Raw genomic sequence first — 22,138 nt, 5'->3', positions numbered from 1 at the left:
CACCGTATGTAGAAAAGAATTTCCACATAAATACCATGACTGTATAATCTTTTTGTAGAGGAAACATTTGGTAAGAACTCAGTGTGGAACAAGTGCTGTCACATGTCCAGAAACTGACTTCTCCTGTAAAAATGTTCCCACCAGCCCCAGGTGTCGACCACTCGTCTGGTCCTGTCTTTGGTCACCAGCGTCTGGGACGTCTCAGGCCAATCCTCGGCTTTGTAGTCTGTAGCCTGAACCTCATTTTGTCTTTGTAGTCGCCAAGCGGAACTTTATTTTGGCAGCCACCGTGTTAGAGGGGACAGGTGATTTATGGCGCCGAGGGCAGCGGGGTGAGCCACCATTTTCTTTCAGTTTGTTTCTGGATGTTGTTATGGCGTCCACGCAGAGTCTATTAGTGCTGGGACGCTGGAGTCGGGGTCCGGGATTAGCGATCAAAAGAGTGCGGGGGGCGAAAGGTTGGGGGGGTAACACTAGCTCGGCTCGCCCAGGTGGCGCGGTTGAAAAGAGACTCCACATCTGTGGTGTGGATGGGTCGAACATGGGCCGCATGTGTGTGTGAATGACTTTTATGGGGCGTACACTTCGTGGTGAACTCTGTCTAGTTGGATTTGAACCGTAACCGATTGGTTTTCAGGCTCGGGGAGGTGACCCCCGACCTTTTTACAACATCTGCACCCCTGATTTTTCCTCGACCACATTTTAACTTCACATTACGGCCATTACCACCCAGTCAACGTGCAAATACAGAGAACGCAACCGCGTTGTCACTGAAATTTTTTATATGTTTTCTGAACATTTGCTTTTGGGAACAAAGACGTAAAGGTGAGGAAAATGATTCATTTTTCCATAATCAGCTCACTATATAAAATTGTTTCCTTTAAAGTCCTAAATATATACTGGCCAAAACAGTCTGTTAAGAAAGTATGTTGGTGTCCAGATTTCAGATTTTTATTCCCTTTATCTTAAATTTTATTGTAAATAATGTATTCAGTGTCCATCATGAAGAGAAGCTGAAAACGGACACGCTTGAAATTTTTCTTTTTATGCCGTTTGAGATCAAGAGTTAGTTATTTTGGTTTTCTTGAGAAAATGTAATAATCAACCGCGGAGAACAACCAAAAGTGCATTTCTTTCATCTATTCTACTGACACGAAATGTTAATTCAACCCTTTAAAACCTGAGAAAATTGGCCTGATTTATTTCAAAAATATCGGAGTAAGCAAGAAATTATACAAAATAATGGCCAGAAATTAGTTTAAATTACAAGAAAATTACCGAAAAATTTAAAAAAAACAGAAAATAAAAGCCAAAAACAAACCAGAAATTACCTGAAAAGAAGCGCTGAAAAAGAGTTTTGTTTTTTTTTGTCTATAACATAAATTTAAATATATAATTATAAATACAGTTTTTCTGGTCAATTTTCTTGTCACTTTTTACTAATTTATGGCAATTGTTGCTCATTGTATTTTTTCCCCATTTTCAAAATAAATCAGACCAATCTGCTAGAAAACTGATGTCGATCCAGGTTAAGTTGGTTATTGAAGTCTGTGTGTTGACCGTTATTTATTTGTTGTTGTGGTTGTTTTGGTGGTTTTTTTTGTGTGGTAACACTTTTTAAATAAAGTACACTAATGCAGTAAAATTGCTGATATTTTAGTGTTTCCTATATAATCAGTGCTGCCCAAAGTGAGGCAAAATTACTTTTTTTTACTATTTTTTTAGTTTAATAAAAAAAAAATTAAAAAAATGTTTATGCTTTATGCTATGTTATTTTAATATGTTAGGTCCAAAAATATTGTGAATTATTTTTCATAATCTGATAATGGTGGACAAAGAGAGACTGCGCAGAAAGTCAGAATAATTTGTAACAAAGAAAATGGCACAAAAAAGTGACAAAAAAGTCAATTTTTTTATGAATAAATACTTTTCTTGTCTCACAGTTTTAACACAGATATACATTTCCGAACACTACAGTTCCCTCCTGGCCGCTGTGACACTGATGGTGGTCTCACATGTGGGTGGTCTCATCCTCGGCGTCCGCGTCATGTGGCAGCGAGGTCCGGGCTTCGGGGAGGTTGTTGCACTGCAGGTAGCAGAAAACCACTTGGACCTGAAACACACAGAGAAGTTTGTAAAGTGTCATTTGACCTGTTCGCTGCGGCTCAGTTTCTCAGGGAAGTTAATCACTGTGACACCCCCCTCTTTGCCTAAAAAAAACCACTCAAAAGTAAAAACTTATTATACACCAAAGTGGATTATTTTCTACATTTCATTATATTATACGAGTTTTCCCATAATACTGCAATTACACAGCAGAAACCAAGTTTTCTACACACAAGCCTCAATATCATATGAAGACATTTAATATTAGCGTTTGTTATCTTATTTTAATTATTTGAACATTTATAGATTTATTCTTTTAAAGCAAGCTTCTGCTTTAAAATAAATTAACTATCTTTAGGTTTTCATTTCAAAAAAGGTAATTATTTGTTGATTTATAAATGTTTGGGGTTGTAGTTACACTGTGATATATATTTTTTAACAGAATATTTCTGGATTTTAGCAACCAAAAGGATTTTACGTATAAAAACAAATCTTATAACTAGTTCAGTATTTTTATTTGGTATTTTACACATTTGATATTTTCTATTTTGGTAAACAAAAAAGTAATTTTTCAGTATTTAATTTAAGCTACTTTTGATCAATTAAAAAGTAAATTATATATATTTAATTTCACCATTTTGTCAACAAAAAAGTCAATGTCATACATTTAATTTTTACTTTTTTGTCAACAAAAACAGATTCTGTATTTACTCATAATCACTTTATTCCTGCCAGAGTGGACAAGGCTTTTAAAAAGGGACTTTAAAATTGTTATGTTGCATAATAAACAACACTTTTTGAATAAATAATATAAAACAACTGAAAACTAATTTCAAAACTGAGACTGTTTATGTGGTTTTTTTTTTCAAAATCTTTACTCAAATAAATAAAATAAATAAAATTCAAAATATGGCTATTTAAAAAGTTGCACAACTAAATAACAGTGATTTTCTGTGCTGCTGCTTCATTCCCACCTGCACCACCACCTCCTGCGAAATATCCACCGTGGGGCCGTCGTGTCCCAGTCCAACCACAGGAGGTCGTAAGAGGCTCGGACCGAACACTGTAGCCAGGTTCAGCAGAGACATCTTGTTGACGTCTTGCTTCTCAGAGACTCTGGAGAAAAAAAATAATAAAAAGCTGATTAGAGCAAATGTCTATTATCTATGAGATAATAAACTCCTGAGTTTTTCTGTTGTGTGTTTTCTGAGTGTTTTCAGACCGCTGCAGGTGGTGCAGGAGATACAGGAAGGTGTGGCGGTTGGGGTCAGGACAGGAGTGCAGCAGGGACATCATGGAGACAATCCGAGAGTTCATGTCCTGGATGTCTTCATGGGACAGAAAACACACTCGTGAAGTTCAGAGCATTCGGATGAGAGGATATTTTAAAACCCGGGAGGCTCGATTTAGAGTTAGAGTGAGCTTCTACCACAAAAGAGTCATTTAGAGCTGCAGTAGCTCAATTTATACTGCACATTTTAGGTCAGAAAATCTGGAAATTAAGTAATTTCTCACCAGGGATATGCAGCCCGGTTTAGTTTGGGGGACACTTGCAAAAAGACAGGAGGCCATACATGTTCCCAGGATTTTAGCACGTCTCTAGGATTTTAGGACATTTCTCAGATTTCAGCACTTTTCTTGTATTTCAACACATTTCTTGTATTTCAGAACTTTTCTCATTTTTCAGCACGATTCTCGAATTTTAGGATATTTCTCGGACTTAAGCATATTTCTCAAATTTCTATCGGGAGCCAGATTTGGCCTGTAGGTTGTATTTTGTGTATCACTGGCCTGCAGTTTCTCGTTTCTGGGATTTCAGCACGTTTCTCGTATTTCAGTACTTTTCTCGTTTTTCAGCACATTTCATGTATTTCAGAATATTTCTCGTATTTTAGGACGTTTCTCAGATTTCTATCGGGAGCCAGATTTGGCCTGTGGGTTGTATATTGTGTATCACTGGCGTAGAGTTTCTAGTTTCTGGGATTTTAGGAGGTTTCTAGGATTTTAGCACTTTTCTTGTATTCTAGCACGATTCTTGGATTTCAGCTCGTTTCTCGTTTTTCAGCACATTTCTCGTATTTCAGCACTTTTCTCGTATTTAAACACTTTTCTCGTATTTCAGCACATTTCTTGTATTTCAGCATGTTTCTTGAATTTTGGGACGTTTCTGAGATTTCTATCAGGAGCCAGCTTTGGCCTATAGGCCGTTAATTGTGTATCACTGGCCTAGAGTTTCTACTTTCTAGGATTTTAGCATGATTCTCAGATTTCAGCGCTTTTCACTAATTCTGGACTTTTCAAGGATTTCAGCCCTTTCAGATTTCTATCGGGCGCCTGGATTTGGCCTGCAGGTCATAAGTTGAGTGTGTGTAAAGGCTCTTGGTAAAGCGAAGGACGTGTGATTGTCTCACCCAGGATCCGGGCCAGACTCTGAAACAGCTCAGTGGGTATGAGGGGCTCCGGCAGCTCTCTGAAGTAAAGTTTGAGGACCCCGGAGACGGCGTTGACTTCAGCGTTCCTCAGCCTGGTTACGGCTTCACGCAGATCTGAGCAGAGGCAGACACATGACGACTGCTATAAATATTACTGTATCTTCTTCTGTGTGCACTTCCTTCTCTAAAGATTTTATTTTTTGCCTTTATGTATTTCTGCTTTCTTACTGCTGTTGAACGCAGTCTTAAGCGCGCTGATGTCACTGGTGGTTCCTGAAACCCTGTAGATGCCGACCTCGTCCATGCCTCTCCTCTCCAACTCTTCCACGCAGCAGCGCACCACATGAGGGACGAGCACGCCCTCCCGCCTGACGGGGGATTCAAAGGATAAATCATCAAAAACATCTCAGAAGTTTGATACGATGAGTTTGTTTCATTTCAGATTATTGCCGCGCTTCTGCTTCTCGTAAACCGACTCTCCCACACAACAAACCGCCTCACTTCTTAAAACCAGCTGAAGAAAAACGGCACACAAGGGAAATAAAACTGCAGATTTAAGTGCAGCTTTCAGTTTCAAGCACTGAGTGGACTTACTGAGCCACGGTTTGAATGGGGACACAGAAGACAGGCAGCTGCTGTTGAGCCGTAGAGCTCGGCGGTTCGAGCGGGTGGGGACAGAACTTCACGGAGAGCGTCACCTCCACCTGGCCGAGCTGCAGAGTTTGTCTCCTCCAACGTTTACTCAGGGTTTTAGACTCCAACTGACAAAAATAAAATATAATAAAACAGACTCATTTTGACTGTGAACAATGAGCACAGTTTCAAGATTAGTATCTGACCAAATGTCTCCCCTGACGAGTAATATATATATATATATATCAATATATATATTATTTCAAAGTAAAGTTGACCATTGACCTTTTGAATATAAGGTGTCAGCACTTTATCATTTTATCCTATTAATCACTTGTGTGAAATTTGAAAATATATGAATTTTTGAGTTATGGTCCAAAACATGTTCTAAAAGGTCACCATGACAAATTTGAAAAAAAAAGCCCCTAAAGGTGGTCGAGATATCGTCTTCACAAAAATGAAATGAAAGTTCACAGTGACCTTGACCTTTAAATTATGACCACTAAACTCTAATTTGTTTATCCTTAAATCCAAGTGGACGTTTCGCCAAATGTGAAAAGAAAATCCCTCAAAGCATCCTTGAGACATCATATTCATGAGAATTAAAGGATGCAAGTTCACTGACCTTGACCTTTGACCATCAAAATCTAATCAGCTCATCCTTGAGTTCACTTGAACGTTTGTGTGAAATTACAAAAAAGAATTCTCAAGGTGTGCTTGGGATATTGTTTTCACAAGACAGATGGGATCACAGGGACCTTGACCTTTGACCACCAAAATCTAACAAATTCATCCTTTAGTCTAAGATTCATTTTTATTTGTATCTTTTAATTTTTGTTTATTTATTTCTATATGTTTATTAAATGAAGTCACTTTTATTTTCAGATTTCTATTATATTATTTTGACTTTTGCACTTTTTACAATGCATTATACTGGGAAAAATGTTTTATTTCCTTATTAACTGATGCATTTTGTTAACATATTTTACAGTCTATAATGCTGTATTCTTTTTTTGCAAAGGCATGTTTTAATGCGACTGTTAAAAGGTTAAAGCACAACTTTTTAAAGCTCAGTTCGTCTTCATACCTTCACAGCAGCTTTTCCGAGGACAGTCTGATCCTGTCTGTCAGACTGACTCACACAGAGCACCCTCAGCTCCTGCGCTCCGTCCACCTGGAACGACAGCTCCTGTTTCCACAGAAACAACGCGGTGTTAAACCCTGACAGCGACAGCAGCATCCGAAAGCTTAAACAGGAGCATTCGTGTCTTATTTTAAGCCTTTTGATCTCGGCTACCAGTTGGATTTAGTGTAGATTTTACTGCCGCTGATCATGTTTAAAGTTTTCTGGCCGCAGTGCCGACTTTTAAAGCCTGACATCATGTCGGATGCTGTCTAGACATGAAGAAGTCATATACCACCCCGGACAGATCATCTGCCTTTCACATCAGTTTTTTTTATTCTATATTTTAAAATTAAAAAAAAAAAGAACTTTATTCTAACCTGGTCCCAGTGTGGGTTGAGGCTGCAGACTGATGAGTGCGTCTGGGCTTGTTTATCGTAAAACTCGTAACCATCCACCTCCACACACACATACACGTCTGGAAGAGGGAACCAAAATCTCAGCAACCTCGAGTTAATGAGACGACATGCTCACCAGCATTTTCCGCTATTTTTATCTGTGATTTTGTTTAATTGAAAACCTAAGCAATCTAGCTTGATTTATTTTATAAAACATAGGAAGAAAATAGTGAGCAAGTTAAGAAGACGTACCCCCAAATTTGCAAAAACTAAATTTAAAAAAAAGGCTAGAAAATTAAATCACAATAAATAACCAGATAATTGCATATTTAAAATTATTTTACAGAATTTAAATTTTAAGCCATTTTCAGGTAAATTTCTTTTCTTTTTTTTTTTTTTTTACTAATTTCTTGCTAATTTTGGGGTCATTTCTTCTTTTATTGCCTTGTCCCTGGGTTTTTGAAAGAAATCGAGCCAATTTGCTCAGGCTTCAAAGGATTAAAAATAATAATTCTGTAAAATAATCTTTAAAATTATAGTAATCCTGAATAAAGTTTTGGGACATTTTTCACTAGCGTTCAAAAAAAAGTGGCTTCAAAAGAAACTAATTACCTCCAGGTTTGAAGGTTTAAACACTTTTGTTGGAGGAATTTAAAAAAGAAAAATCACATTTTTAACATACAGGCTGGCTGCTGCAGGCCGCAGGCAGAGTGGACAGCCACACTCAGAGTCCCACACAGACACGCCTCGTCCTCAACTGGTGAGAGACAAAAGACATAAATATCCAGAAGCTCTCTGGATTTAACCGTCCTGAACAAACGTAAAGCTGAACGAGACATAAAAGAAGTGCTGAAAAGGTTTAAAGCCAGTATTAAAAGATCAAAAGCCCACAGAGTATCTCATTTCAGATACAGGATGTGATTCTGCGGCGAGGGAAGGAGGACAGAGGTCGGCAGAGAGACGGTGGTTGTACCGGCGTTTGTGCTGTGCAGTGGTGGCTGCTGGGTCATTCTCAGTTTCACGCACGCACTGGTGAGGGTGAGCAGGTCTGGAGGGACCGTTTCTATGTCTGACAACGACACACAGCAAAGAAAGGCAACCAATCAGCTCACAGATCCACTTTATAAACCTTAAGTTTTATGTGGTGCTTCATTTTAGTCTTTTGGTGTTTTATTAATTAATCCAATTCTTTTTTATTATTCATTTGGTTCTTTGTTTATATGTTTAACTTTAGGTTTCATTTATTTACTTGATTAATTTTTTCTCTCATTTATTTTTTTAAAAGTTGTTTTTATTTGTTTACTGTATGTTTTATTTTTAATTTATAATTTTTCACTTTATTTATTTTTATTTTTCATTCCTTATTTCCATTTATTTCATTCTTTTTATTTTTCATTCTTTTTTATTTTTATTTATTTTTCATTTCATTTTTATTTATTTTATTCTTTATTTTATATTATTTATTTATTATTTTATATTATTATTTTATTTCATTTGTTATTTTAATTTAACTATCATTTATTCATTTCATTTTTCATTCTTTATTTTCATTTATTCCATTCTTTATGTTTTATTTATTTCAGTGTTTTCTTTAGTTCTTTCATTTGTTGCCTTTTTATTATTTTATAAAAACATCTACTTCTTAAGAAAATTGACCAAATCAAATGTTTCCCTTTAGTTAATGAAGTAAAGAGCGACTCTGCACACTGAAATGCTGCATGTGACCTTAGAGGAAAGTGTTTGGGTCATTTCAACAACATTTCAAGTTTGCACACTGTTGTCACACTTCCGTCCTGCCAACACACACTGTCACTTTCTACCTCTCAAAAAAACAGCATGATGATGACATCTCTACATATGCTGCTTCGCTTGACTGAAATCCATCTGTTTGTAGGAATTATTCAAAAAGAGAAGAGCAGATATTTCCACCATAATCAAGCAATTCATTTACATTTTGTATTGATATAAGTGGCCTTTAGATTAGCTAAAAACGGTAAACTTACTGTCTGTGGTGAGTTTGTGAACGGCTTCTCTCCATTCTTCAAGTTCATACAAGGACGAGAAGACGAGAGTGTGACTCTACAGGGAGACAAAGCAGGTTGTTTTTAATTTTTTTTTTTAATTATAAAAAATGCAACTTTACTGACAGTATGACGAAGTGTGTATTCGTGTGTGTACCTTGTCGCTGGGGCTGTGCAGCTCCAGTGTGTAAACTGGCGAGTGTGTGAGCAGCATCAGCTCCAGTTGCTCCAGTTTCCTGCTCCGAGCTGCCAAACCCCGAAACCCTTTCTTTACAAAAACACATTTTATATTTTACTCTATGACTCACAAACAAACGAAGCCAATTTCAGTCACTTTAATGAAAAAAGAAAAATCCTTTAAGTCATTATAATGAGAAATTTTAAAAAAAGACTTAGTGTGACAAAGATATTTTTCTAAAAGCATTGACTGACATATTCAAAAATAACTTTGTATTGTTTTTTCCTCCAACAATGAGTCTGTCAACAGAATCCCTTCAGCTGTTAACAAAAGGCTTTTATTGTGAAATATTTACATGTTATGCTGATGATGCAGCGGCGTGCATGGTAGCCGCAGCAGTTCAGCCAGGTAGCTGTCGTGCGTGCAGTGTGGCGTGGCAGCTAGTCATTGTTTTGAGATGAGTCAGCATTTTGTGAGTTTGTCATTATTTGAGATATATATAGTCATTATTCCAAGTTTTTCATTATAATGTCTTGAAGCAGGGATGCTCAACTTGCTTTGTTTAGGGGCCACTTTTGCAAAATGACAGGAGGTCAGGGGTGGCCCCATATATATCTAAGATTTTAGTTAGTTAAGGGCTTAGCTCGGACCTCTGTCAGGGTTGCGGGGGATCCTCCTCTGGTACTTTTTTGTAAACAAGCTCTATTTTGATGCTGTTTTTATGCACTCTGGCACCTTTTGTGTACTAAAAATCCCAGTGTTAATCACTTTGTGTTTATTGTGAATTTGGCCCAGATTTGGCTGGCTGGCCATAAGTTGAGCACCAGTAGCTTAAAGATCCTTTTCTCCATCAAACTGGCCGAAATGTGCTTTTACACAAACATACTGCGTGTTGCCGTAGTTGTTGTCGGAGGAGGTACATCTTGGTTCTTATGGTGTGTAAGCGAAGGTGTGCGTCTGGCGAACGTTCCTGATCTGCAACCCAGCGAAGCTTGAGGCCAGCAAGAGGAAGATACCAGCAGAATCTGTACTGGTCTGGCTTCCTGGAACAATACATTCAGAGTTTTTAAAATGCTGGTCTCTTAAAATGTAGACCACATATCCCACAAGCCCCATCTCTCTCTGGCTGCACTTACCCTCTGTTTGCATGTTTGAATCTGGTGCACAGCAAGAGGTCGGTGTAAAGGAAGAGGTGACGCAGGTTGCGTTCCCCCTCGCTCGCATCCACCACAAATCCGTCACGCATCAGCTGACGCCTCTAGAGTCAACACACAAACATATTCTGATGTTGTCACGAGTGAAGGTGTCAGCAAGTAGGTGCACATTTGGCCAGATTTCGTGCAGCCTCACCATGCCATGACTGAGCGTGACCTCTCGTTTGCACTGTGAACTCTCGTTGACACCAGACAGGAAGCTGCGGGACAATCTCAGAGCTTCCTGTAAGGATGTGTAGTCTCCATGTTCCACTGGCGTCGTCTTTAGGAGGTCCTAAAAAATCACCGACAGGTTGTTGAGGCGTAGTTTTAGATTTGTCAAAGACATTTGATCACAGCATCCTTTTTGCAAAATTACAAAAATATGGCTTTCATGATGTTGCTTTAGAATAGCTGCTTGATTACTGAAAGGACAGAGAACAGTATGTCTCTATTAATTTATTCGGTTTGATTCGGATGGAGCTTATCTACTTTGTGGAGTACCTCAGGGCTCCATCATTGGTCCTCTTTTGTTTACTATTTACATAAATGACCTACCTCGGGTCTGCAAAGATTTACTGCCTTTTCTATTTGCTAATGTTAAGTTTCACAATGGTTTCAAATGGTTTGGTATGAACAAACTCAACACAATAAAAAAATGAAATTCCATGATATTTTGTAACAAAAATAAAAAGATATAAGTCCTTTTGTTAAATTTCTAGGAGTCATAGTAGACAAAACCTCACATGGAAATACCAAGTTGTATCATTATGTATTTTAACTTTTTAGTACAGCTTAATTTATCCTCATATTATGTGTTGTAATACTGCTTGAGATGCCAAATGTCCCACTTATCTCATTTTTTTCTAATTCAAAAGGGAATTTCAAAGAGTGATTCCCCTTAGCTAAAATATGTTACCCATCTGCTCCTCTTTTTAGGAATTTAGAAAATTCAGTTTTTGATGTGAGCATATGAGTGGAAGTTTCTTACACGCAGCACTAGTGTGGTCTTGGTTACTCTGTCCAAAGGCTTGTACAGTAGAGCTGTAAAAACAAAGACGGAAATCAGACGCTGTCGGCCAACTAGTCATTTAAAAAACAGAAAAATTCAGAGTTTGTACCTTCAAATGTGTACTTGGTTTTGTCCGAGCCGTTATGAGACATCATGCTCTGCAGAGACAAAGTGAGACCGGTGAGGGTAACTCTGGACAGTTTCAGAAGGTGATTCTCTGGTAGGGCAGAGTTTGTGGTACCTGGGCCAGAGTCCGGAAGCGAGGGTCCGAGTTTGTGCACTTGTGGACTATTTCAACAGCGTCCTCATAGTTTCCAATGAAACCTCCGTACAGACCAATGTGGTTCACCTGCGAACGCAGAATAACAGATTAATACAAAAGCACTTAATTACGTCTCTCCCCAGTGGTGAATTTGAGGGAATGTGGGTTTTTTTGCCCTTGCATATAGACTCACAAAATTCAACCATGCTTTTGAATTCTCTAAAATAGTTTTTTTTCAGGGGCGTAGCCAGATATTGTAAACAATGGGGGCTCAGCCCAACCCAAGGGGGATTGTGGGGCATGCTGCCTCTGGGAGATTTCGGGAGCTGTGTATAAACGGACATTTCTAGCCATGTTTGTTGCATCCAAACCAGATTTTTTTTAAACTGAACATTGGGACATTTCCAGGCGTTTTTGTTGCAAAAGATCAGGGTATTTTATTAATATTAATTGGGATGTTTTCAGCCACTTTTGTTGCCATAAAACTGAGAATATTTTAATTAAACATTGTGAAATTTCAAACTTCAAAAACATGTTTAATGAGACATTTCCAGCCACTTTTATTGTGACAAAACCGGGTGTTCGCTAAAGACATGTTGGTACACATCAGCCGTGTTTCTTGCAACAGAAATTAGTATTTTTTAATGCCATGTTGGGACATTACCAACCATGTTTGTTGCATCAAAACCAGATATTTTTTAATTAAACTTTGGGACATTTACAGCCATGTTCGTTGTGATAGATGTGGGTATTTTTTTAATCATAGTTGTTGTGTCAAAACTGGGAATTTGAATTAAATGTTGGGACATTTAGAGCTGTTTTTGTTGCATCAACACCAGAGCAAAGTGTTGGAAAATCCAGTTTGTTGCAAAAGAAGTGTGTATTTTATAACAACACGTTTCAAACTGTGTTTGTGTGAACAGGCCCCAAAAAGTGAACATACAAGAGAGCTTACCATTTTTAGAAACAGGTCCCCCACCATCAGCTCAAAGCCCGTGCAGCTCATGTTTTTGTCGTCACCAGCTCCGGGTTCAGGCTGGCAGTGCGAGCTCAGCCGGGCCTTCAGGCCGGAGCAGAAGCTCTGGTGCAGGTCTCTGAGCTCAGGCACCTGGTAGAAAACGGTCTGGACCTGCTGACTGGACAGAACGGGCTGGGAGGTCCCGGCTGAGGCCCGCAGAGCCTTCATGGGCTGCAACAAAATAATAGTTTTAATTAAATTGAGCTGTAAAAGCTGACTGATGTAGGCGAGAGGATCAGGTCTGTGTGCAGAACAATTTAAAGAAAATACAAAAAGAGAAGTGAGCGGTGGTGAGAAAAGGAAGAATGTGTGAACAAACTGAACTGAGAGCACAGTTCACACCCGTCAAAGCACCACTCGTATACGTTTCAGCAACTTTGGCACACACACTCAAACCACTGCTGAACTACAGAAAACAAATATACATACCCACACCGCTGAGAGACAAGATAAAACACCAACTTTATGAGTCATTTCTCAAACTCATGTTTGTTTTCTGGGCTTAAATGAGTCAATGTAAGAATATGGAAACATGGGGTTGCTGCTGCTTTTAATAGCCGGAAAAAAAGAAAGAAAGAATTGACATAAAAAGCGTCCAGTCACTCGTTATTGCATTATCACTTCCTGCTTTGAGTCTATTTTCACTCTTATCAGGCGTCAACTGTAATTAATGAAAGAAATGTCAGCATTTTCTGCTATCACTAACTGTAAACAAAACAGCTACGAAACAGAGCTTGTTAAAAATAGTGCCAACGGATGATCCCCCACAACCCCCAACAGAGGTCCGAACTAAGCCCCTAATGAAGTGTCCTAAGGTCCCGGAGATGTCCTAAAATCCTAAAAACATCCTTAAATCCTAAAAACATCCTAAAATCCCGGTAGTGTCCTAAAATCCTGGAAATGTTTTTAAATCCTAGAAATGTCCTAATATCCCAGACATGTCCTAAAATCCTGGTAGTGTCCTGAAATCCTAGAAACATCCAAAGATCCTGGAAACGCTGAAAAATTCAAGAAATGTCCACCTAGCCGGGACTCCATGACGTTACTGGTACCATCCAAGAAATAGCTGGATAATAATAATAAAATAGGCACATTTCATCCAATAAAACAATACATTTTAGTTAGTTAAATTTAGTTTTTTAAATTTAGGTTTGTTTGTTGATGAAACATATGAGACAGAACTTAATCTGTTGTCTTTGAGACCCAGCAGGGCTGTCTCCGTCTGTCTACAGTGTCTCTGCTAAACTGGCCGTTAGCTGAAGCTTCGCATTAACTGTTGGTGTGAGCGTGGTATCCATCTTTGAAGCAGAAAAAAGGGGAACCTCGTCTCTGATGCAGAACAATCCACTTGTGGTTTAACACGGAAGTTGAAAATGAAGAAATTTGAAGTGAGTTCTGCACATTATACGACACAACGGCAACCACACGTGACTGCTGCTCATACGGACATACGGTCAACAAACAGGCTTCAAAACAGAGGAATGACCTCCGTGAGCTCATTTAAAGCCGCTCACGAAAAACAAACAAACTTTTGGAGAACAAGTCAGGCTCAAAACAAGGTCACTTTCTATTTCTTCTTTAGGGGACAAGCAGGGATGCTTAAATCGCTTTGCTTTGGGGCCACTTTTGCAAAATGACAGGAGGCCAGGGGCCAGTGACAGCGGCCCATCACGTTTAGAAGATTTTAGCATTTTTGTAGGATTTAGGGACATTTCTTGGATTTTAGAACATTTCTTGGATTTTGAGGCGTTTCTAAACTTGTAGGACCTTTCTAGGACTCTTGGCCATTTTTAGGATTTTAGGATGTTTGTGGGATTTATGACATTTTTTGGATTTTAGGACATTTCTAGGATCTAAGGACGTTTCTTTCATTTTAGGACGTTTGTTTCATTTTAGGACATCTCTAGGATCTAAGGAAAATTCTAGGATTTTAGGACATTTTTGAGATTTTAGGACATTTCTAGGCTTTTAAGACATTTCTCAGATTTTAGGACTTTAGGACATTACTAGGGATTTCGGACATTTCTCAGATTTTAAGATGTTTGAAGGATTTTAGGACATTACTAGGATTTCAGATTTTTTTTCAAGAATTTTAGGATATTTCTAAAATTTTAGGACCTTTCTAGGACTCTTGGACATGCTAGGATTTTTATACATTGATAGGATTTTAGGATGTTTGTGGAATTTTAACATTTTTCAGATTTTAGGACATTTCTAGGATCTAAGGACATTTACCAGATTTATGTAAGTTTTTGGGATTTTATGACATTTCTTTCATTTTAGGACATTTCTAGGATCTTAGGACATTTCTCAAATTTTAGTACTTTTAAGATTTTACGATGAATTAGAAAATGGCTGGGAGGCCACCTTGCACCCTATCAGGGGCCGTAAGTTGACCATCACTGGGCCACGTGATGAATAAACCACCTCACATTTTTATGCGGTGACCGCAGAAAGGGGAAGAGGAAGTTAAACCGTAATAATAATTATGTCAACAATGTCTTTCCCCTTTTTTGCAAAATGGAAAAGCCCAGAGAATAACATCAGTTTGGATGCTAAAATAAGAGATTTCTATTTTTTCTGAGTGTATGTTACCATCAGCAGCGCCTCCAGCTCCCTGAGATAAACCTCCTCACTCTCCAGGACGCCTTTCAGGACCACAAGCCTCCTCTCCAACATTTCCTCCGGGCTGCATAACGTCTGAAATCACATTTATTAACAAGTGCACCAAAATCAGTATCAAAATCAGCATGGCGACAATTAATTCAGTCCGTGACTCTGCAAACAGTGCAATTATAGTTACTTTTGAGAGTCCTCATTCCACAAACAAATAAATTTGAGCCTCACCTGAAATATTGTAATGTTGTAAACTGCAATACATATCCCAGTTATGTCAAGTATCCACAGATCTTACAAAATAGTTTAAGAGCTATAAAAAGATAAATGCTCGCTCAGACCTTTTACAAACTTTTGAAACTTACTGAATGTGGAGTGCAAACGTGTCGTCTGCACACCACTGAAACCCCGAGGATGCCTCTCTATTTTACAGTGTTTCATTAAAATAAAAACATTTTGAAATGAGAATTTCACAGAAATGCAAACTCACGGGGGTGTCAGGGAAGTCGAAGGTCTCAGGGTGGAGAGGGGACAGCAGACAGGACACTGTCTCCTCCTGAAACACATCCTCCTCCAGGACGTCAGCCTCCGCCACAGCTACCACTAACACACAAACACACACACACTGCAGCATTTAAAACTATGTAAAAACATCAAATATATTTCTTAATTAACAAAAAGACTCACAACTAACATCACAATTTTTGATGGTGCATTTTCAAAAAAATGCATTGACTTTTTTAGGTTTTTTAGCATCATCTAATGCTTCATAAGTTAACTTATACTTTATATAACAAAGCAAAACTCACCCGGTACATGCTGCGACTCCAGATAACGCACAGCCTCCTGGTAGACGTCCATCGGTGCAGGCTGAACTCTGCATGTGAACACACTCGGACTACAAACACACTTCCTCTTTCTATTAAGGATGCACAATAAGGGAAAAAAGTGCAGCTTCCTGTCTGTCCGCTAAAAAAGCCAATGAGAGCACCTGACGTTTATTAATGCATTCCCACAACTGCACTTCACTTCCTGTAAATGTGCCGATTACAACATGGTAATGGCTGCGGTGTGTTTACTATCAGAGCTTTACTACTGCTTATTTATTGTGTTTTCCAACTTAAAGTACTTACTATACAACATTTTGATTTTAAACACAGTCCACTTTAAGTTCAGGATGATGTTTTTACTGGATAATATTAACTTACAAGTTTAAAAAATGTAAATACATGTAGTTTGACAAATATAAAACAGAAAGCTTATCAAAATTATAGCACAATTTTTAAATTAAAAGCCAAAAACTGTATAAAAGTTTTTTAAAAAATACATCTTTATATAGTTGTACAAATGTAAAACAAATGTAAAGTCATATCAAAAGTATGCCTGAATTTTCAAATTAAAAGCCAATATTGGTTTACAAGTTAACAAATGTATATACTCCTGCTTATACAAATGTAAAACATATATTAAAATTATAGCTTATTTCCAAATAAAGAGCCAAAATCAGTTTACAAGTTTAACGAATGTACACATTTTTTGTTTTACAAACATAAAATATAAATCGTATCAAAATAGCAGAATTTTCAAACTAACAGCCAATATCAGTTTACAAATCCAAAACAATGTACAAACTTTTCAAATTAAAAACCAACATATTTCTGGTTATACAATGGTAAAACATAAATTGTATCAAAGTTAAAGCTAAATTTTCAAATTAAAAGCATCTATATGTAGTATTAAATCATAGTATATAACATTAACCTATTAAAACAATAATAATAATAATAGTAATAATAATACTTGCTGAACCTGTTTGTGTTAACATTTCGCCTAAAATCATTTAAATTATATTGTAGCTAAATTTTCAAAGTAAAAGCAAATATAAGGAGTATTAACTTGTGTTAATCTAATCAGTGGTGCTTTCTGAACCTGTAAGTGTTAATATTTACCAGCTCTATCAAAATAGTTTTACTAGAGGGCCCAAAATCATTTCAGAACTATGATTCATGATTTAAACAGATTAGTTTAATTGCACAAAACAAATTTCATGTCACCGGGAGCCTCTTTTATATTGTGCAACAACGTCCTCTGGTGTATAAAAGACAGCAACACAACTTATTTTGTGCTCTTTTTTTGTTAACCTGATAGAATTAACATTTAGCACCAAAAGCTAATTTAGGTCCAAAATCACTGTGATTATATTGTGGCTAAATCTTCAAATTAAAATCCAATATCAGTCATATCAAAGCATAATGTGTAATATTAAACTGTGGAAATCTAATTAATAGTACTACTTGAACCTGTGACTGTTGTGACTTTTAATTAGATCATTTATGATTTTAACAGAATGGTTTACTTATGAGAAATACATTTTATTAACATTTTAAATATATTTTTTTATAGTGTTGCAACGCCCTCTGGTGTATAAAAAGTGTAAACAGCTTCATTTGTGCTTCTTTAGTTCATGTGTTTGGGTGTTAACTGTTGTTACAGTTGACTGTTTCTCTTTGCGGTTTCATTTATTTATTTATTATTTTTGACAGAGTGGACTGATGTGACAAATGCAGCACCATCACACCACTGATGTGCGAAGATATTTCCTGTTGAGGCGTTTAAAAAACTATGTCAAGTTGTGGTTTTGTGGTGCCATTGAGACAAACCTACAGTTTGTGCTCACATTGTTTCTCCGGGCAATATTTCTCGTGTTCATATACCATAGATCTTTCTCATAGTTATAGTATAAAGTTATAGTATATATATTTGGAAATATATAAGCGCAAACTTAAAAAATGAACAACACCAAACAGAATAAAACATGCCAGCAAACAAAAAATATGAATAAAATATATAAATGAATTTCTAAATAAATAAAAAGCAAATGTCAGATGAAAAAAAAAATTACAAACAAGTGTTTCAAAAAGCAAAAAATACAAAAAAAACCCCACAAAACCAAAGAAAAAATAAATAAAAAAGCAAACATCACAAAAAAAATATAAATAAATGACTAAATAAATAAATAAGCACATAATACAAAAGAAAACAAAAATAATAATAAAAATAATAATAACAATCAAACAAAAGAACACAAAACAAATGATAAAAACCAACAAAAGCAATCTTAAATAAATTAAATAATGTGATGGTTTTGCACTGAGAATAATCTATTTCAATATATCTCAAACATTTGAGATTTGAGATCTGTTCACATATTTGATGAAACATTAAATAATCTGCATGCATGTATGTGTTTCTCCATCAGTTTTGGAGTTAAACTAACTTTTTTATGTATTTTCAGTGTAAAAGCACCATAAAGCATTGGCAACTTTGAATACATTTTTAGTTTTGTCCTTATTTTAAGACTTTGTTTGTATTTGTGGACGTGGATCGAACATCTACTTTACATTTGGATGATTGACGCTGCTTTAGACCTTCAAAGAGGAATTTTGTGGCCACTTGGGGGCAGCAAAAACAAAAACAACATTAAATGTCTCTGCCTTTTCCCCCAAAAGGCTTTACTGAAACAAGACACTGCGTAAGTTTAAAAAAAATAATAAATAAATTAAAAAAAACAGTCTGAAATGTAATTTCTTTAAAAGAGTTGTCAACCCATAATATACCTACGATTCCAAATCCAGTCTAACCCAATCACAGTAATGTAAGAGCAGAAAATGTACACTACAAATGTTAAATAACATAAAGTTTAATTAAATAATCACAGAAAGAGCATAACTAAAGGTAATTTAAGGGTGGATGTACATAGAAATACATTTAAATTATGGAAAAGAGGATTTAGTTGCTGAAAGTTGGTAAAGTTAGTTAAATAAATAAATAAAATTTTCAAAAAAATGTAATCCACATTAAGAATCCTTTAAAAATTGTATAATAAATAAAAACACAAAAGAGCACTACAAAATAGTACTGGAATAAGTCCCAGACATATGATAAATCATAAAAAATACAATAAATATCACAAAAAAAATCTAATCAACACAAAGAATCGTTTCAAAATTTTATAACTAACAAAAACAAGCACAACAAAAAATAATTCTGAAATAAGCCCCATACATATGATTAATCATGAAATAAAATAAAATAAAATAAAATAAAATAAAATAAAATAAAATAAATAAATAAACTAAAATAAAATAAAACAAACAAAAAAATTAAAATAAAATAAAATAAAATCCATATTAAGAATCCTTCTAAAATTTCATAAATAATAATAACAGAGAGAACATAATAAGCCCCATACCCCATAATAAGCTGGAATAAGCCCCATACATATGATTAATCCTAAAATAAAATAAAATAAAATAAAATAAAATAAAATAAAATAAATCCATATTGAGAATCTGTTTAAAATTGTATTACTCGTGACTAACTACTACCACCTACACTCCTCCCTCTGCCGTCTGTCTCTTCTAACGGTCACTTTTCCAGATAAAGGAAACTGAAACTTAACTGGATACTAAAGAAGGAGGACGAGGAGGACAAATAAGGGTTTTTGTGAGCTCCACACCACTTTGCCCCGCCACGTCCTCACTGTCAGTGTCACTCTGAGTCAGCGATAAACGCCTCTTCAAAAATGACAAGAGCTGTCCGGAAACTCCGGGACTAACTGGAAAACAATAAAGTGGGATTAGCAGTGACACAAGACGGTCAATAAAACATCAAGAGCTGCACAGATAGAGAGAATAAAACAGAGGCAGCGTGCCAACAAATATGTGATGAAATATGGAAACTTATTTCTCTGACGGGAAAAGGAGAACTAAAAAAATTACTCAAGAACTGATGAAGAGCAGCTGATGTTTCAGCTCCAGCTGCAGCCGACACGAGGAAGGATGTAAATATTTGAATGACTTTATGGAAGTCATTGTTCAGTAAAAAAAAAGGATGTTACAGTCTGTTGGAAATGTTTCTCAGTTGAATGATAAAAGACTGAGGAACCGAAAGGTCAGAATAAAGTATCACGCCCTAATTTCTGGTTACAAGTTTTGAATTTGTTGCCAGACTTGCAATTTAATTCTGCAGATAAGAAAAGGGCAAGGCATTTTTGGGGTATAAACTCAAGAAGAATCTGGTCTTAAAGGGATAGTTCGGGTCAGACATGAGGGATTTATCCACAGTTATTAATTATTATATTCAATAGATGGCGGTTCACATCTGCAGTTTGGAGAAGCAGGCAGAAGAACAGACACAGAAGAGCAACATATTTTAGAGACCTATTAAAAAAAAATCAATATGGGTTTATCCCTTTGAGGCCTATGCAAATTGTGTTGATTTTTTTCTCCCAAAAATATGTCAAAAAGGCAAAAAAACCAACAAAATAAGAAATGACCAAACAAATTGCAAGAAATAAATAAAAAGGAAAAAAGGTAAAATAAAATTGCCTAAAAATGTGTAAATGAAAATAAAAATAAAATAAAACAATAAAATAAAAGCAAAAAAAAAAACAACAAAATAAAATACATTAAAATAAAATAAAATAAAGAGAATAATAAAAAATATTAAAAAGGAAATAACCTGAAGTGATATAAAATTACAATAATTTAACATAATTTTAAATATGTCAGTTTGATCACTATACAGTTATCCCTAAAAGAACAACAAAATAAATTGAAAAAAAAATAATGTAAATAATTTTAAAAAATAATAAAACACGAGGAAATGACCCAGGGAGAGTGGCTTAAAAATTACAAACATTTTGTAAAATAATTTTAAATATGTAATTTTGATCATTATAAATATAGCTTTTCTTTAGAAGAAGAACAACACAATAAAACAAAACATAAAATAAAATAAAAAATAAAGAAGGAAATTACCCCAAGAAAGTTATTTAAAAATTACAACAATTTTGTAACATAATCTTAAATATGTAATTTAAATCATTATAAATTCCTCTCTTCCCTAGTTATATTTCTTTTTTACCAAGACATTTTTCAATAGTTTTTTAAAAAATAATGTTCTAAATCTTCTAAATTTCTTGCTATTTTTTGAGAGATGTATCACAAAGTTGCTATTTGCCTTTCTGGAGAAATTGCAGACCAATACTTGCCCTAATTATAAAATGCTTTTCATGTGTTATAATGCATTATAGACACAAGCATTTTAAAAAGCGTCACCCACAGCACCCAAAGTTGACCCACATTAGTTTTTTATTTTACGGTTTGCAGAGGAAGCGTCGCTCTCTGCAGATCTCTGCGGATCTTTGTATATCGGATCATTTTGTGTTTTTTCTCTCTGATTAGAGCTCCTCTGCAGCTGCATGAAGAGGGCTGTGAAAACACCACAAGATACTATCAGTTTTTCTTTAATTTGGACATTTTTCATTACACCAAGGAGCAGTCACACTTTGAATTTAAATAAATAAAGATTAAACGTTTGAACTCTGTTTTTAAGGTTATGAAACTAAACAACAAATGACGTTGATAAATGGGAAACAAGAAAACTGGAAATGTTTCATGAGTGTTTCTCCTTTCCATCATGTGGTTTACCCGCGACGCTCGACTCCCCGCGTGAATTGTTTTGTTTGACTTGGGAGGGTCGTTGGACTGAAAGTGAGTTTTTAGCCAAAATCTCAAGTCTCAGAGGTTTTGTTTGGAATAACAGTCAGAGAAAAATGTTCCCCTTTCCCCTCATTTCCTCCCTTCAGTTACAGCTGGAAGTCTCCTCTGCGGTTCAAACATTAAAACTAAATCAGGGATGAATATTAAAACATAAGTTCAGTCAATCTGGACGATGTTTTCCCACGTTTTCGTGACTAATGAACATGGTAACATATAAAAGTGGAGCATCTGTCGGCGGTGAAAAGGCTGCAATGTCACCAATTATGCAGCATCAATTTACGTCCGCTAACGTTGTTTGTTTTTGACAGGCTCAGATTATTATTATAATATCTGACGTCATTTTTGAAAGAACCGAAAGAAATCTGATTCAAGAAACTTGCCAAAAAAATTAAATTAGTCAATTTAAAAAAATATGTTAAAAAATGACCAGAAAACTATATATATACAATTATCATAATTGTTAATTTAATATTATGACTTAAAATTAGTTAAATTTTTTCCAGGTCATTTTTTTTTTTTTTTTTGGTGCTTAATTTTCCACATAATTATTATTATGCTTGTTAAAAAAACTGTTCAGAAA

The 22,138-nt window shown here is 35.8% G+C and overlaps 1 protein-coding gene across 1 annotated transcript; it reads right to left on the bottom strand.

The window, feature by feature from the left end:
- Positions 1-1,893: 1,893 nt before the first annotated feature.
- On the bottom strand, positions 1,894-15,960 carry LOC121962199 (active breakpoint cluster region-related protein). The gene is made up of 22 exons (XM_042512416.2): positions 15,802-15,960; positions 15,483-15,595; positions 14,972-15,076; positions 12,314-12,547; positions 11,338-11,445; positions 11,206-11,254; positions 11,076-11,128; positions 10,242-10,379; positions 10,028-10,149; positions 9,778-9,934; positions 8,871-8,981; positions 8,696-8,771; positions 7,666-7,761; positions 7,375-7,449; positions 6,675-6,772; positions 6,259-6,360; positions 5,133-5,299; positions 4,767-4,906; positions 4,518-4,652; positions 3,329-3,434; positions 3,081-3,222; positions 1,894-2,113 (listed from the first exon to the last, which is right to left on the bottom strand). The coding sequence occupies exons 1-22, from the start codon at positions 15,851-15,853 to the stop codon at positions 2,012-2,014; spliced, it is 2,481 nt and encodes an 826-aa protein (XP_042368350.2). The 5' UTR covers positions 15,854-15,960; the 3' UTR covers positions 1,894-2,011.
- Between the last annotated feature and the right edge of the window lie 6,178 nt (positions 15,961-22,138).

The sequence above is a fragment of the Plectropomus leopardus genome, chromosome 23 (genome assembly GCF_026936395.1).
Source record: "Plectropomus leopardus strain MGB_pleo_1.0 chromosome 23, ASM2693639v1, whole genome shotgun sequence".
In the NCBI taxonomy this organism is placed as follows: Eukaryota; Metazoa; Chordata; class Actinopteri; order Perciformes; family Serranidae; genus Plectropomus; species Plectropomus leopardus.
This window is presented reverse-complemented; position numbering and strand designations above follow the sequence as displayed.